Source organism: Nelumbo lutea, chromosome 1 (genome assembly GCF_056320005.1).
Source record: "Nelumbo lutea isolate HS-2025 chromosome 1, American lotus-T2T, whole genome shotgun sequence".
NCBI lineage: Eukaryota > Viridiplantae > Streptophyta > Magnoliopsida > Proteales > Nelumbonaceae > Nelumbo > Nelumbo lutea.
This window is the reverse complement of record NC_142684.1, coordinates 97,775,205-97,793,828: the sequence shown is the minus strand read 5'-3', so window position 1 is coordinate 97,793,828 and position 18,624 is coordinate 97,775,205. Positions and strand designations below refer to the sequence as shown.

General features: G+C 33.7%; 1 protein-coding gene across 4 annotated transcripts; it reads left to right on the top strand.

The window, feature by feature from the left end:
* The first annotated feature begins 10,367 nt into the window (after positions 1–10,367).
* On the top strand, positions 10,368–16,956 carry LOC148876323 (WRKY transcription factor 28-like). Of its 4 annotated transcripts, none has more exons than XM_088985226.1 (4): positions 10,714–11,204; positions 11,530–11,748; positions 15,888–16,026; positions 16,595–16,732. In XM_088985226.1, the coding sequence occupies exons 1-4, from the start codon at positions 10,921–10,923 to the stop codon at positions 16,685–16,687; spliced, it is 735 nt and encodes a 244-aa protein (XP_088841352.1). In that variant the 5' UTR covers positions 10,714–10,920; the 3' UTR covers positions 16,688–16,732. The 4 variants fall into 4 exon arrangements, with proteins under 4 accessions (XP_088841386.1, XP_088841352.1, XP_088841363.1 ...); XM_088985237.1 differs by having other exon boundaries at positions 10,783–11,204; positions 15,894–16,026; positions 16,595–16,956; XM_088985249.1 differs by having other exon boundaries at positions 10,833–11,204; positions 15,888–16,082; positions 16,595–16,956.
* The last annotated feature ends 1,668 nt before the right edge of the window (positions 16,957–18,624 follow it).

Below are 18,624 nucleotides of genomic sequence, written 5' to 3'. Positions count from 1 at the left end.
TGGCTACAGATTTGGAAAAACTTGCCAACAAATGGATCCACCCTGATTAGATATATCTGGTAGAAGGAATGATAATTGCATGGAACATTTGGAACACACAACCTGGTCTCCCGGTCAGTATTTGGACAGGTCCAAACACAAACCCGTCACAATTAAAAAAAAAATAATTGAAACAAAAAAAGGTCAAAAATGTAAATTGGGTCGAATGGGTCAGCGGTTCGACCACTCAGGTCAATGGTTCACTAACCAAGTCAATGTGTTTTGGCTAAAGACCGGGTTTGGGGTGAAACAGAACCGATTGCCTGGATGGTTTTCAAGCCGAATGGGCCAACCATCCAGGTCAATAACAGTTCGGAAACATTGTATATAATCCTTTTCTTTCCATCTCTTTGCCCCTAAATCATGTAATAAGGTAGAGCTAGTTAAACTAGCCATATCTTATGGGTTTTCGCAAAGGCTTAGATTGAAAAGAAGATGTACTCTTATGCAGATGATGAATGAAATGAGCCTCAGGGTTTATGCAGATGATGAATGAAATGAACCTCAGGGTTTTTTCCCAAAGGCTTAGTTTTGAAAAAAAAAAAACAAACAAATACAAATATGTACAATACAAATACATATAAAATAATACAAAATATTATTTTATATATTTTGCAGTCTATATATTTGTATGTATACTCCTTCTAAACTTAGCCAAAAAAAAAAGAATAGAAAAAGAAAAACATAATCACACATATTGGCCAACACCCCTTAAGTCTCTAATAAGTAATAATATGAATAAGCACATGCATATGTGAGAAATAACCTTTGCTTTCCATATTATTAGACACCCCCAAACTCCCAACTTTAACTCTTGCTTATTAGCTCTTTCCGAATTTATTTTTTATCTAAAGTGGGACAAAAAATTTTAAATGTAAAATATCACAAGAGAATTTGAGAAGAAATTAAATGAAAAGTCAAATTAAAATAAATTTGCAAGTTAAAGAAAAATATCTAGAGATCGATAAAAGTACAAATTTAACAAAGATGAAAGATAAAAATTTATAAATATTAGAATAAATAAATAACACAACTATAGTACATTAATACTACATTTCATTGCTTTTCAAAAAAAAAAAGAAAAAAGAAAACTACATTTCATTTAAGATACCAGATGTATCCCGATATATCTGCAAAATAAAGTAATCAATAATAACTGAATAATGAGTAATCCTTAATTGAACTCATTAGGCCCACTTTGGAAAGAATACGAATAAAAAATACATAAAGTGCAAAATCATGTATTTTTGTATTATTTTATAAGGTGAATCATTGTTTTCAAAACTGAACTGGACCGGATGGTTGGACTAGAAAAACTGGGAATCTATCACTTTACTGGTTCTGTTTTCACTCCAAAATTGTCTTTTAGCCAAAAACCATTGATTTGGTAAGTGAATTGTTCACTCAAGTAGTTGAACCCTCGACCTAAACAATGGTTTTTTTTATCTTTTATCTTTTTTTTTTAACTTTTTCTATTAGAGCGAACCATTCGTTCAAACCAGACGGTCAAACTGTTCGACCCAAGAAATAGACCACAAAATAGTTCCCTATCCGATCCAGTTTTAAAAACCTTGGGGTAAATTGTTAAAACCTCCCTTGAAGTTTTTGGTTGTTGTTGAAACATCCCTTGAAATCACCTCTGTGAAGTTTCTAACATAGATCCCCTCTATTAGAATCCTCTAAAAATAGGTGTGAAATGCCTAAAATACCCATACAATTACTTTTGACCAAAATGTTTATTTTCCAAATTTTCTCTTCATATGAATATCTACTCCAAACCCCTTCAATCTCTTTTCTGAAATTGATTAATTTTTAAAATTTACTATCAATTGCTCAAAAGCTAAGAGATTGGCTTCAGTCCTCGCAAGACCATGCTCACACCATTTGCATAGCCTTTTACGGCCATGCATTGAGAATATCTTTGTACTTACATACTTTTTCTCATTGGGAGATATTTCCAATGCAAGGCTGCAAGGGACTGTGTGAATGGTGTGAGCACAATCTTATGAGGACCAAATCCGATTTCCAAAGCTAAAGGTGCAAATTTAAATTCTTTTTTTTTTTTTTGTTGTTCATAAAATTTGTATTATTTTCTATAGAAACCAGCCTTAATAGTAACTAGTAGGGATGTATTTAAAATATTAACCTAGTTTTTCTTAAATAAATTAATATTTATATAATAATTTATTAAAATAAATAAATAAATAAAAATTTATTGGGATGGGACTAGTATAGGCTATCTCAAACTAGACCCAACCTGTTGATAGCCCTAAATATGGGCTCAAGGGGAGAGAATATTATTTTAGTAAATTATTTCTAAATATTAAAATATTTTCTCAATGCCACATGTCCTTTATTTTACTAATTTATTTTATTCAAATAAGTATTTTATTTAATTTTATTAAATAAATAAATGTTTAGATAATAATAATAAAATAATAAATGAATAAATAAAAATTGAGATGGAGAATAAGAAGAGAGAGAGAATCAAAAAAGAAAAATGATGGCATAATCATAAATAATTGTATGTGGCACTCCTATAATTTTCGAATGCCATAGAGTCAATTACATAAAGAGATTTGTCTTATATGTGGCACTCTTGTAATTTTTAAATATCATAAAGGCAACTACATGGAAAGGCAAAGAAAGTGCATTTGTCTTATAGGTGGCATTTATGTAATTTTCAAATATTATAGAATCAATTATATAGAAAGGGGGTTTGTCTTATATGTGACACTCTTGTAATTTTCAAATGCCAGAGTAAAGAGAGGTGGGAGATAAGAAAAAGTAAAGGAGGGATAAACACGTGTCAATAATTTAGACATGCCTGTCGAGGCAAGAGCAAAATCATGTGTAAACCTCCAAACACCGCCATACATCTTTGTAATGCTTTAAGTATATAATTATAAATTATAAATTGCATGAGTATTTTGGATATTTCTAAACCTCTTGTTAATAGTGGGATTTTACTTGCAACTGTGTTAGGAAGTTCATGGAGATGATTGCAATTACCAAACCTCAAGAAATGTTTCAGTCATGGACATAAACTTTAGGGGAGGTTCAACAACTTACCCTATTTTATATGTATTTATATAATGCATATTTATATTTATAATTTCCAAGCTAAGAAGGGGTGGAATCTCTCTTTCTCTCTCTCTATATATAACCTAAAAGCAAAAGGTTGTACAGCTGATTGTTGTGCGTTTAGGAAATGAAATCTTTCTTTTATATAACCTAATATAGGCATCTAGATAACCTACATTCTTTAACAACTGGGCTCCCGATTTTAACCATTGGGTGACGGGTCTTTAACCAGGTGAGGTGTAAAAACCCATCAACTAATCCCATGGACTAATAGTTTTTTGCTTTAATTTAGACAAGTATTTAAGCATTGGTCTCCCGACTTTAACCATTGAGCAACATGTCTTTAACCATGGGAGGTGTAAAAACCCATCAACCAGGGCCGGAACTAGAAAATTTTTATAAGAGGGCCAAAACCTAAATGAATGATGGATGGACACATAAGGGGAGCCAACCATTGAAGGGGAAAGTGGGGGAAGGGGAAAATTTACATAAAAAACTTCGTTATTGTAAAGATTTTCTGAACATAAGGGGGTCATGGCTCCCATGGGTCCGCCTTGGCTCCGCCCCTGCCATCAACGAATCCCATTAGCCAATGGTTTTTTGCTTTAATTTTTGTGTAAAAACCCATCAACTAATCCCATCGACCAATGCTTTTTTGCTTTAATTTTTGTATAAAAACCCATCAACTAATTTCATGGACCAATGGTTTTTTGCTTTAATTTTGACATGTCTTTAATCATTGGGTGACAGGTCATAAACCATGTGAGGTGTAAAAACCCATCAACTAATCCCATCGACCAATGCTTTTTTGCTTTAATTTTTGTGCACATATTTTGTTTTAACTTAAAATATTTTAGTTCATTAACTTAAGTTCGAATAGCCCCAATTGGAACCATTTGTGCACATATTTTGTTTTAACTTAAAATATTTTAGTTCATTAACTTAAGTTCGAATAGCCCCAATTGGAACCATTTGTGCACATATTTTGCTTTAACTTAAAATATTTAAGTTTATTAACTCAAGTGCGCATAACCCCAATTGGAGCCATTTGTGCACATATTTTGCTTTAACTTAAAATATTTAACTTTATTAACTCAAGTGCGCATAACCCCAATTGGAGCCATTTGTGCACATATTTTGCTTTAACTTAAAATATTTAAGTTTATTGACTCAAGTACGCATAGCCCCAATTGGAACCATTTGTGCACATATTTTATATTTTTATTTCATTTATATGTATGGAGTTTGTTTTTTATTTTTTACTTTGATTGTGGTACATGTGTAGTGTGTTGTGGTGTAAGTCGTATTCTCTTCCATTAATTATGCCAATATAATTTACACCTTAAATTACAGCAACTTAATTATATTGATTAATTTCACTTAGCTTTGTCATAAGTGGTGGTTAAAAAAATTTAGCACAAGTCGTAGCAAAAAAAAAAAAAAAATCTTCAACACAAGTCATTTCAGCTAAGAGATTCTATTAATTTAACAACTTCCTGTATTTTTATTGTTGTACTAACATCCTTAAAATATTTTTTTTATGATTTTTATTATTGTTTAATGTTAGAAATAGAAGACGCGATTTTTTTATTTTTTCTATTTTTATCTTATTTGTTAAAATATTTTTAATTTAATCAAAGTGAACTTAAATCAATTAATTAATCTATAAATTTTTTAATATTCTTTCTAATATTATTAATAGCTTGACTTTGATATATTTTCATTATTTTCTATTTTTATCTTTATTAAAATATATTTAATTTAATCAACTTTACTTGGACCAATTAATTAATTTATATTACACATGTATCAAAATGGAGAGGGGATAGAAAGAGATAGAGAGGGGTTGTGTGGGACCTGATGGGGGCCGTGTTAGTGGGAGAGGTTGTGTGGAACTTGATGGGGCCTAGTGTTAGAGAGAGAGAGAGAGAGAGAGAGAGAGAAGGGTTATGTGTAACCTAATAGGGTATGACATTAGAGAGGGAGAATTTGTGTGAGACTTGATGGAGCCCTGTGTTAGAGAGAGAGAGAGAGAAACTTAAAATGACAAATAAAAACTAGTGAGATGGGCCCTTTGTGAATCATTACCTTACCTGAAAGGATAGTTTTATCGGTCTACCTCTACGTGTGTCAAATTTCTTTCTTGCTTATGTTTTATAGAGTAGACTATACAAGCCTAACAAGAATCGTTTTTTGTTGAGCTATTGAATCGATGAGCTTTAATTTCAAATAGTTGAATGACATAGTACAATTGATCCGTCCCGTCTCCTAACAACCACTTGTTATAATTAAGTTTGTAATGTAGTTAATTTAATTATTTAGATTAAATTAACTTATTTAATGATTTAAAAAAATATGTTTAGAAATATAATTATCGAATCTAAAATTAATTAACAAAATATTTAAAAAATACATTGCATGAATTTAATTTATTTCACATAACTCAATTTTCTAAATCAATTTAACATAATTCAATCACATAAAATTAATTACTTTATTTGTTTAATTTATTTAATTCAATCACATAAGAGTGAAGCATTATTATTAGATACAAAGCTTAAAATAGCTATTGTGTTCAACTAAGATTATCTTTGTTTGGTTAGATAACATGTGGATCAAAATGGATAAAAAGAGAGAGAGAGAGAGAGAGAGGGGCATGGGTTGTTTGGGGCCTAATGAGGCTATGAGAGAGAAGTTTGTTTAGGGCATTATGTTACAAAGAGAGGTTATGTGGGGCCGATAGGGCTTGGTATTAGCAAAGAGAGGTTATATATGTTTTATTTTTCAAGAATTTTAAATTTTTTATTTTAATAAAAACTATTTATTTTTCTTTTATTTAAAAAGACAGTTTATTTTTTCTTTTTGTAATGAATTTCATACAACCCTTGAACAAAACTATTTATTTGAAAAGTATTTCAATCTTACAACCCTACAACTATTTATCATAAAGAACAAAAACAAGTCATCTGCAAGTCTGCAGTACTGGAGACCATTTTTCAAATAAAAGGATTTTATTAAATTTAGCATCTGAATGACATATTTCGTAATAATGACGTCCACCCCTGCTTAAAAAAAAAAGAGAATTAATTAATGTCCACTCGTGAGCAGCGACAAAAAGAAATGATGTCGATTGCCAGTTGCCACCCCCACAACTCAACTACACCATCCATTTTTTTTTCTCCTCTATTTGTTAGCTTTTCCCAAATCAAAAAGCTACACAGAATAAAATAAATAAAAATTAAGTTAAAATTCTTTAATTCAATATCCCCGAAGATGATGCTTAGATATTATTCCGTTTGTTCCCTTGGCTGTGACATCATATGTACGTTAGTCCTACGTAAGAATGCAACGTCAATTGTTGTTGTGTAGTCTAGCTGGGTCTCACGTCCAGACTACCATTACTTTCACTCCACACTACTCCCGACGACTTTGGCCGGAAAGATCAACAGGGGTTCTTCCAAATCTTCTCTCTTCTGTAGATTTAGAGCAAAAGAAAAAAAAAAGCATCTCTTAATTTATTAATAATATAGCAGATTTAGGTCGTTTGGATTAATTTCTTTGAATTCAAATTATTAATGCCATGTAAAACTTTTTTTTGTCCAAATTAAACTAAATTATTAATAAAATATCATACAAATTTAATGATGTGGCAATTGAATCATGTTATGAAACCGGACTGGATTCAATGGGCACACCTTTACGAGTTACTAAATAAATGTTATAATTGATGTCTTAGAATTTTGTTTAAATCATTTTAAGGGTAGAGGGTATTTTATATGGAAAGGTACGGACAGGTTGAATGCAGATTTCTGAATTCTACTATAAATCTATAAATATTTAAAATGTCAAAAACCCTTATTTTATACATCAATGTCTGCCCGTGAATTGACATCAATTTCAAAAACCCTCATTCTATACATCAATGCCCACCACGAATTAGCATCAATTCCGAGCTGGTACTTGCCCAACTGTACTTTAGGCCTAAAAATTCTGATCCTGGGCTGAACCATTATTCTCCCTTTATATGACAGGTGTCACAATTTCCAGCTTATAAGTTAATTATGTGTAAAAAACAATTCATGCTCAACATTATCTTTAAACCAGAAATTCAAGAATTTTGTATTTCAGTTTTAAAAACAAAAAATACATACAACAAATTCATGCATGCTTTTGCTTTAAGACCCCAATTTATTTTCAAACCTGATGGTTTAATTTGTTTTAGAATTCACAATACAAGACACTAGGCCTCATTTGGTTTGTAAGAATAGGGGTTTAGAATCAGAATTAGAATGAGCTATTCTGATTTCAACTGTTTGGTTGGGCAGAATCAGAATCACATTCCCATTCTGCATTCTCTCATTTAAGATAATGGCCATTCCCTGTCCCTCTCTTCCTTTGGGAATGAAATCTCATTCCTGCTATTCTAATTTCTATTCTCACTCACTATGGGAATAGACCATTCCAATTCCAATTCTGAAGAATTTCGATTCCAATCCCAATTTTGCATGTGAACCAAATGGACCCCTTATTTTGTGACACAAAGTTGAACATGAAATATAATCACATGAATACACAAAACATGTCAAACCAGAAGGATTGCTTCACTACTTGAGAGCCAGTACTTGCTGATTCAACCCGAAACAGATCTGAAGGGACACTAGGGATTTCACTTCAGAATCCCACTTCATGTTAATTTATATATCTGGATTTGTGTTTGACACTTGTACCACAGATATATCTTCTGCTGACTATATATAGTACAATTTTAATTGTACCCTATAATGAAAATTGTCTTTAATTACAACTTTTGCAACCGTGCATTAGGAACATCTATCCTTGTTTTTATTCATAGAGAAAAATTCCCAATATACAGCTGCAAGAGGCTGTTAGGACGGTGTGATGACAGTTTTGTGAGAATCAAATTCGATTTTATAACAGGTTATCCAGACAGTCTATTCATGTTCATGGTTGATAAACTGTATATCTTGGATTAACAGAGAAAAAAAGGTAGTTGAAGATTTAAATTAAAGGTCCATTAATTTATATTAAATGTTTCTCCTTCTGTGCCTCTCCCTTTCAAAGTCGCATACCTGTTGCTGTCTTGTGATTGTCTCCTACAAACTAAAGATTTGGATTGACCTATATATTGAACTCTTTCACTCGTAACAACAGCAATTAAAAGTTTGAACCCATCAAGCTAAAGGAAGGCCTAGGATTTATAGGAACTTCTTTGACAAAGGTTGATTACTGCTTTTCCGGCCGTGTGATGTATCAACAATGAAACTGCCTGAATCAAATGGATCAACCTGTGATGATATAAATTAAATGAAATTATATAAAAATATGAAAAATATAAAAAAAAAACTGTAGAAAAATTAGGTATGTCTCTAATATCATATATGCATCATATTAAATAAAAATAAGTGTGATAAATTGTTTTATTAATGATTAAAATGACTAAGAACTAAAAAAAAAAGAAAAAATTGGGCTATTCTAGGACATGAATGTTTTTGTTTTGATTTGTTTTTGGAATCGCTACATCAGCAAAAAAACAAAAACATGTTCTTGAACTATGTTTTTGTTTTCAAAAGGAAAAGCAAGTTGGTTTTGCACAAAATATTGGTTTTTAAAACAAAAACAAACTTTCTAGTACAGAAATTATTTGACTTATAGAACATGATGTTGAATAGTAAGATGAAAATATGTTTTTGAAATCAGATTCGAGAACATGTTTTGATTTCAATTTTGAAAAAAAAAAACACATACAACCAAGAACATGTTTCTTGTGCTTTTGTTTTAAGAAACAACCTATTTCCAAACCAGATGGTTTTGATTTACTTTTAAAACCGACAATAAGAAAAACAATTCACATCGTAGAACGCTCCCTAAATCATCAGCACTTGAAGACTTGGTTTAAAGCATTGCTAATGCCTTGATGGATGAAAAATTTTGTTTGAAATATTTCACAGTAAAAATTTTCCTCCTATCATACATTGAAACATGAGGGGCTCACACGGTTTTTCCATATATAATTAAGGCTCCTCTTTGTTCATCACCTTTCTTTGCCTGCCCCTAGATATCTGGTCCAAGGCAGATGCTTCCAATGACATTCCTTACGACTTTTCTCCCTAACACCCCTTTTCCAAAAAAAAAAAGAACAAAATAATAAATAAAGAATAAAAGCTCATCAAAGTGTTCCAGCCCATAGTGTCAAGAAAAATTAGATATTTGAAAATTTTCACAAGATCAGTGGAGAAAAAGGATTATTACCACAGCTATCAAGTTCAGTTGATCCTGAGTGATGTAAAAAGCAAACACATTCCTCACATAGAAGAGTTTGTGGGTCAAAACCAGATTCAATCCTCACAAAAGTTTTTTTCACACCATCCTCACAACAATTGCATACATTGAGAATGAATTTGGCTTTGGTCAGGGCAAAGCAGTTCGAACAGCCTTTATAGCCTTACATTGAGAATATATCCATACTTCTATACTTTATTTTATGAGGAGATTTTTCCAATGCAAGATTGAAAAAGGCAGTTAGAAGAGTATGGGCACAGAATGGAAGTCGATCTCATTGAGAATATCTCCCAATAAATGAAAATATATATATATAATTATGGAGATGTTCTAAATACAGGGCTATAATTAAGTATTGTGAGGATGGTGTAATAACAGGTCTTGTGAGCACTGAATCCGGTCTATGTACATGGAATCGATCTTTTCTGCGTTTCATGTTTAAACGTGTATGTTAGCACAAAGTAGATTGAGACCAGTGGTTGGTTAAGACACGGCAGGTCGGCAGCTACCAGCTACCCCCACTAACACACATATAACAATGTCATTATTGTTCTAAATTGTTAATTACCCAGTTTTTAAAGTAAAACTGTGAGAGATTTCAAGTTTTTCCTTCGGGAATGGCTCTCTCAGACATCAATGGAATGGGCAGTGAAGATGATTATAACATGAACGGAAAAAAGGTCACATGGAAGGAAGATAAAGCAAGAGAAAAGGATTGAAGCTTTTTCCAGTAAGCCCTCTTTCATCGAATCATAATAATACCATCACCGCCGAAGTGGACGGGAAAGCTTTGCACCCAAGATTCATCATCATTGCTTGATACTTTTAGGGTTCCACAAAGAAAACCTATTTCACTCGTTGTGGCATCTTTCTTCTGTTATTATGTACTCATCTGAACCACAAGAATAATATCATAATTCATCTCTCTCTGATAGATGTTAAGTACTCATCTGAACGACAAGAATCCATAATTCATATCTCTCTTTCTCTCTGTGCTTGAGATGAAAAAAAATAAGGTCTTATATATTTATGTGTAGATAAAATAGATACATACTGATACTATGTATAGTTTTTTTTGCTTGTTTTTTGGATTTAAATGAATAATTAATAATAAGGAGTTAAAACTTTTGGAGAGTGATTAGGACACACCCCTAGTTAATTAAAAGACAAAGAAGCATCTGTTATTAGATAATCAAACACCAAAACATGTTGTCTTTTGGTCTATCAGGATATGCACTCACTCTATCAAATTGGGTTGTGCCCAAATCACTCACCAAACATTTTCTCCTCATACTATTCGTTAATTTCTGTGTCATAAATAAAAAGTAACTTCTAGAGTTGAGAGATGAGAAACTAATACATATCATCCTCTATTAAGTTTTAATATAGATCTAGTACATAGAGAATCAGATATATGATTAGCAGGAAGAGAGAGGGATAAGGCTTTACCTTTTTCTGAGAACCAAGAAGTCTACTCTCCTATCACTCGAGAGAGAAATGTCCACGTCCCAAATCGCGCTTAACCAGGGGTTGTCTGAAGACCAAGAGAAGCCCTCGCAAATGGGTTTGTACTCTTGTTCCAGCAGAAGCTTTTCTCAATTCAAATGTCATCAATCTTTGAGATCCCTCAGCATTAACAACCCTTCTTCTCTAGGAGAAGATGGTACTTGTCAGCTAAATGAAAGCCCATCTTCTAGAGCTTTAAAGCAGAGAGATATTATTGCTTCTCATCTCGGTGAATTTGAAGCTTCTTCAGTGCAAAAATCCACTACTAGTCTTTGGTAATTGAACTGTTCTTATCTTATGATACGTTCACAGTGTTACAAAATGAAAAGACACACAGACCCAAGTTAAGAATAAAACTATTTTCCAGTATGATCATTTCAGTTTTTTTATTTTTTTTATTTGGTGGTATGATCATTTAATAAAAAACAATTTTATTCTCATAATCATGAAATTTCCTAACCGAGTACAAAAAATTCTTAGATTTTCATGCAGAAATATCAGGAAATTGCTCTCTCTCTCTCTCTCTCTCTCTCTCTCTCTCTCTCTCTCTCTCTCTCTCCAGTTTTCTCATTTGTTGGTTTGGTTTTGGTTGGAACTCAGGCCATGGGTACAAGACAGTGAGCGCTTGAGCCGTAAAAGATATGGTGAAGATGAGCACATGGGTGTTTCTGCAATGAAGATGAAGAAGGTGAAGGCAAGGAGGAAGGTGAGGGAGCCCAGGTTTTGCTTCAAAACCATGAGCGACGTGGATGTCTTGGACGATGGTTACAAGTGGAGGAAGTACGGCCAAAAAGTAGTGAAGAACACACAGCATCCAAGGTATATTGCATCAGTTAATTATGTTTGAAAAATTATTTCCTCTATTGCTTCATCATGCTGTCTCATTAAGGATTCATAGGCTTAGTTTATTTAGGGTTAGTGTCTCAGTGCGTAACTGCAAATGCATTTTGTTTTCTTCTCTCTCTCTCTCAAAATACACAGACATGCACACAATAGGCTAATAATTTTTTCCAACTAGCTATATCCTTGATGATCTGAAGTCTGATGTGTAAATATAGTTAGCTAATGATATAATTTTAATTTATCCATTCAAAGAAAAGGGTAAAGGTTGGGATAAGATCATTTATGACCATACATTAGTCTGAGCTCCAGTTCTTTGTTGCATTTGGATTAAAAGCTTCCTCTCTCAATCAAGGGCTGTAATCTTCAATACTCAATCTTATGTCTTTTGTATTTCTAATGATCCCCTCTAATCTAATTAAGTTGTTAATTTTACACTGATTAATGAATATTTCTGCCTTGACATGTAGTGGGTTAATACTACAAACATGAAAGGTTTCTGGACGTTCATCTATAGAAAATTCTGAGACAGTCCTTGAACTATCATAGTCCAAATAGCCATCATTTTCGGGTCCTAAGAAATCATAGGTGATGCCACAAATACACTGTTTAACTTGTGAAGATATGAGGAAAATGCACTAATGAATGGTTGTGTTCGAATAAACAAAATGACCTTTTATGGTTTTGGAACAGAGCACTGAGAACCCTGAAACAACTTCTGAATAGCAACAAAAGCTAATGATACGTGGAAGCTATTTACAGGAATCTTATATCTTAATCCTTCTTTGATCTATTGGACACATCACACGCTCCTGGAACACAATGTCAGGTATCGGCACAATCAACCTCTATGGTTCTAGAACTATATACATTATACATTCAAGGACCTCACCTAACTGTCTCAACTAATAGCTTAAGCTCATCTCGTTATAATTAATTAAATTATGGATAGGCCTGTGCATGTCCACACTTGAAGCCCAATGGACTTTTTTGTAAGGGAAAGTATTAGAGAATAAAAACCTATTTAGGAACTCACCTAACAGTTTAATTGGGTTCCTTGAGAGTGGTCTATCTTGTTTCAGTCACCTAGATTCCAAAGTACAGGAATATGATAGATTCAAATTTGATGGGGGCAAGAGCTCACATCAAGCAAGCACTGGACTCACAGTCAAGCGCATTTTCAGTCACTTGGAATTGCATTGGTGTAGCCTGTAGGGTAGCCATGTTGGACACTATTAGCTTGACATGACAATCTCTTTTCAACTGTGATTGGTTGCAATACAAATAAATTTGCACTGATGTAAAACTATTGGTGCAAATGATTTAAATGTAAATTCTGACCTATTTTTGTTTCAAATTTTAGATTATTTTATCTGATTGCAGTGCAAATGAAGTAAATTATGACATGAAACAGAATAAAGTGAAACCCAAAACAAAATTAAACAAGAATATACATTTTTTTTTTCATTTGCACTCTTATGCATTTGTACTAGTACAAATAAAACTGCACTGCAACCAAACACAGCCTTAGTATCATTGGACCTATTCAAGAAGAGAGACATAGACGTTTGCAGAGTGTTTGGAACTTAGTATAAGAGCTTGATGAGACGTGCATTGCTAGCTTTTCTATGGCTTCAGCTAACCCCCAAGAATTTGTTAGAACTAATTGTTTTATGGTCTTGGATTCCAAGAGGTAAGTTACAATGTCAACCTGAAAAAAAGGGATAGATGAGTGGCTGAACTAGAAGACTTTGCATATGTTTAGAACTGAATGGCGTACGAATAGGAGTGAACAAATGAGTTGGTTATACCTAGAACCTAGTGGAACTGACCTCAAATCTACCCTACCCAATCTGTAAGGGTAGGATCTGGTTCCAAATTCTTGGAACCAACCCTAGTCCATATTAGGCAGATTCTAGAGTCTAGTGGCTTACCCTATTCCTGGAGAATTTGCCCTGATTGGCTTGGGTGTACCTAACCTTCGTAGACTTTGGTGAAATCAGCCTTGGAACCAGGCTTGCCTTAAAATAAGGAGAGAATGACGGTTCAGCCCAAGGATAAGAATTTTTAGGCCCAAAGTACAGTTGGGGTGGGTGCCAGCTCGGAATTAATACCAATTCACAGGCGGGCATTGGTGTATAGAGTGGGGGGTTTTGACATTTTGAATGTTTATAACTCTGTAGTGGAATTCAGAAATTTGCATTGGGCTTGTTTGTACTTTTCTGTAAAATAAATCTCAAAATACTTTGAGGATGTGAATTTTTGCACCCAGGTTACAAAGACCATATCGTTGACCATTAATCCACTTAAGACTCCGTTTGATTTGTGAGAAGATTTGGGTGGGATGGGAAGGTGTAAAAATTTATTTCTTCATTGTTTGGTTTTGTATATGAGAAAATAGTAGGAAAAGTATTGTCGCAATCTAGTTTTTCACCGGATTCATGTAAGATGAAGAAGAGAGCTCCATGACTGCAACTCCCCTGTTATCTTTGACAAAGAGAGGAGGTTGGCAGTGACCTAATGATGAAACAAAAAGCACACCATATATATATATATATATATATATAGAGAGAGAGAGAGAGAGAGAGGGGGGGGAATGAGGGAGTAAGAGAGAGATCGGAGTGTCAAGAAAGTAGGTTCCCACCGGAGTCGCATTATTTTGGTGTGATCCCGATTACACGATTTTGGGATCTCGCATCCCACGTTTTTTTCATCCCATCCCTCTATTTCCCTCGAAAAAATAAGAGAAAAAGATTATTTTTGGAATATTCCCTTTTTTCTCATCCCTATCTCACAAATCAAACGGAGCCTAAGTGAATTGATAAATTTTCTTTAATTTAATATTTTTATGTATATAACATGTAGTGTGAAAAAGTAATATTTACAAATTTTAAAATATAATGATAAATTTTAAATTATATATTAATATATTATGATAACCTATAGAATTATTTAATAAAGGTAATATAAGTTTTGAACTATGTATTCTTATTATCCAAAATGAAGTTTAAACATTTTATGACTGTGATTTCTAATCAATCATATATATTGCTAGTAACATTATCACTGACGCAATTTGTGATTATGTAATTATGTCACATTTATAATCCTTAATGTTATGAAAAACATAACACATAGTATTATATTAATCTCAACAACATATATAGCTATCTAGTTTGATTCTTGAAGTTAAGTAATGTTTATTTTTTTTGTAAGAAAATGTTTTTTCTTTTTGTAAAGAAAAAATCGTGTTCCAGGTTCTGCCTTGAAACGAAGCTGAAGTGACACATACTCACCCCTACCTGCAACCTATGAATAATCCCAGTACGTAACAAAAATACGGTCAGTAGAGAATTTTTGCCAGTTCGGTTATTGCCATGAAAACCATTAATGGCACAAATAAGAAGGAATACTTTAGCTGCAATGTAACCCCTAGAGAAGTTCTCTTCTGCGGATATGGTAGCTTGAAATTCAAATTAATGTGTAATTAGAAAGTTATTATCATGCATGTAACCAAAACCATGGTTTTCAAAGCCAAATCTGAGCGGACGGTTAGATTGGAAAAACTGGGAACTGGTTAGCTGTTTTACCTCAGAACCGTTATTTTTTCAAAAATCGTTGATTTGGTCAGCAAATTATTGATTCGGCCAGTTGAACTGTTCAACAGTTTGATTGTTTTTTTATTATTTTTTATTTTTTTATCAGAATGGGCCATCTGTTTAATTCTAACGGTTAGACTGTTCGACCCGAAAACCAAACTCTTTACCATTTCATTATCCGGTTCGGTTTTAAAAACTTTGACCCAAACCAATGGCAAAAACTAAATATTGGTCAGGGCATGGTTCTTGTTACAGAAGGATTATCTAGTAAAACATGCTACTCTTGTATGCTTACTAGAGTCATTTGAACCAGTAATCTGGCCATTTTACTGGTACAATATTGTTTGGCTTGGGTACGTACCATATCAGCAGCTAATGTTCAATGACATGATGAGCACAAGTAAAATGTAGTTTTGCAAGTTTAACAACATTGATTGGACTCATGGTTTAAAGTATCAATGCATATTGGTCCATATTATCTGACAGTATTGGTTTTGATGGTTTCTTAATATTGACAAGGCACAGGTGGAATAGCGGAAATTCCATGACATTCCACATATCAGCTGATATTAGCGGTGCGACTTGGGCATTGCTCTGGGCTAGCCCCATTGAAATTTTGATAAAGCTTAAGTCAATCCTGTTTAAGCATTTATACGAGGTGATTCTACCACAGTGCAGGTGGAATTTGATTCCAAGTCTCTACTACAATTAAAGGTGCCAATGGATTGGATGCCAACTAAGTCAAAATCAATTTGGATGAAATAGATGGACCAATAAAATATATCGAATTGAGCTAATACAGAATTAATGGTTCAAAGTATTTATTGGATTGGATTGGACCTGGTCCTTCCATAATGCATTTATATTGGTTTAGATTGGGTAGAACCAATATCTGGTCCATTGATAAAAGATAATAATACATGTGTCAATGGACCAGGTTCAGGTTGAAACCAATTAAAATTAAAATCCATTTGAACAAATTGGATAGTCCAGACATTAAATTGAAGTGGTCCAAAATGGTGAGATGCATTAGATTGAACCTGATCCATCTATAATGGACTCATATCGAACCGGATTGGATTGGACCAAATCCAGTACTGTAATTAGCTAGCCAGCAGGCATTTGTGACACTTGCTTACTTACATTATCACGCATAATTCAGTTATAAACACTTGATTGCACCAAGTGATCATGTCTCAACTATCAAGTAATTAATGTGTATGCAGGAGTTATTACCGTTGTACACAGGACAACTGCCGTGTAAAGAAGCGAGTGGAGAGATTAGCAGAGGACCCGCGGATGGTAATCACAACCTATGAAGGAAGACACATACATTCTCCGTCCCATGATCTCGACAACTCCCAAGCCCCACCCCAGATTAGCAAATTCTTCTGGTAACAGAGCTGGTTATTATTCTCTGTGCTTCCACTTTCATGATTGTAAAATAAAACTCTTTTGTGGCAAGCGCCTCTATCCCAACTTCCCGAATCTGATACATAGCTAATAAGTTAATTCCGTGGTTTTGTTTAAAGAAAAGGAGTTGCTTCGAGTTGAACTTAAAGCAAGAAATTCATATTAATTGCTCTAACATTCTTGGTTTCAGCCTTTCAGTGCACGTGCTCCAAGTGAGAAAAGTAATAACTTTTGCTTTTAAAGCAAAACTTGTTTTACATATGGTTTTGAAAATCGGATCAGGTCGGAAGGTCAGACCAGAAAACCTAAGAACCGGTTAGGCAACTAGTTGTGTTTAATCCTAAAATCACTTTTTGGTTAGAAACTGTTAATTTGGTCAGCGACCCATTGACCCAGGTGATTGAACTGTTGAGCTATTAACTCAAAGAACAGTTTGTGGCCTTTTTCATTTTTATTTTTTTTTTAAGTTAGTCTGTTCGAATCGGACTGATGGACCATTCGACCTGGGAACCGGTCCCAGAACAGTTCCATGTCCAGTCTAGTTTAAAAAACCTTGGTTTTACATGATATTTCTATAACACCCAAATCTTTGATATATTAATTTTCTGTAGTACCTTTTTTACCAATTTTCCTCTCTTTTCTCTCTTTGCTTTTCTTTCATTTCATTTGACACCACAGTCAGACGCCAATGGAAGTATAGATAAGTTTGTTGTATAATTTAAGGCTGTACTTGGTTGCAATATAAATTTCAGTTGCACTGGTGTAAATGCATGGGTGTGCAAAAGGTTGAATGTAAATTCTGGTTTACTTTGCTTCATATAAGAAGTAAAATGAAGTGATCTTTACTTTTATATGAAAGAGAATATTGGTAGGAGGGCTATCTATCTAGGAATAAGTTAGGATGCATGATGATGTGGTTTGCACTGTATATATGAAAATGAGAAATGATTGAAGTAGGAGGAAGGTGATGCAAATTTTGCATCAGTTTTGGGATGTAAATATTGCACCTGCAGTTAGGGGTGTCAATTGGAATGGATTTGGTCCAATCTGGTCCAGTCCAATGTGAATCCATTACAAATGGATCTGGTCCAATCCAGTCCAATAAATATTTTAGACCATTTTGGGCTGGTCCAGAGACTGTTCAATCTGTTCTAATTCCTATTAATTGAGACTGGTTTCAACTCAAACCTGGTCCATTGACACCTATCTTCTTATCTTCTATCAATGGACCAGATATTAGCTCAATCCAATATGAATTCATTATGGATGGATCAGGTCCAATCCAATATGTCATATTGGTCTTCCAGTCCATCCAAATTCAACATGTCTTATTGGTCCATCCAATCATTCCAAATGGATTTTGATTTGGACGGAGTCCAACCCAAAACCGGTTCATCGATACCCCTACCTGCAGTGAGTGCAAAAGAGAAAAAAAAAAAGAGATGGAAATGTAAATCATAATTACAAACAAATGAAAAGCAAAATTGAATTGAGTACAAATTTTGCGCCCAATCAAGATTTGCATTGCAACCAAAGGCAACTTAAAGAAATAAATCTAATTCTATTCTTTCATTATCCCTCTAATACAAATAATAACTTCATTGCTTGGTGCAATGGTAAACTTGGGACAAGCGTGAAAATGGGAACAATCCTAGGGATGGCAATTTTACACATTTCCCCAATCCCCGGGGGACCCACTCCATTGAGGCAGGGATGGGAATGATTTTTCCCCTATGGGGACGGGGATGGGGAAATTTTCATCCCTACTGGCATAGATGAGAAAAGCACTCCCTACTCCACGGGGATCACCTCGATCCCCGTCCCATGGTTGAATATATTTTAA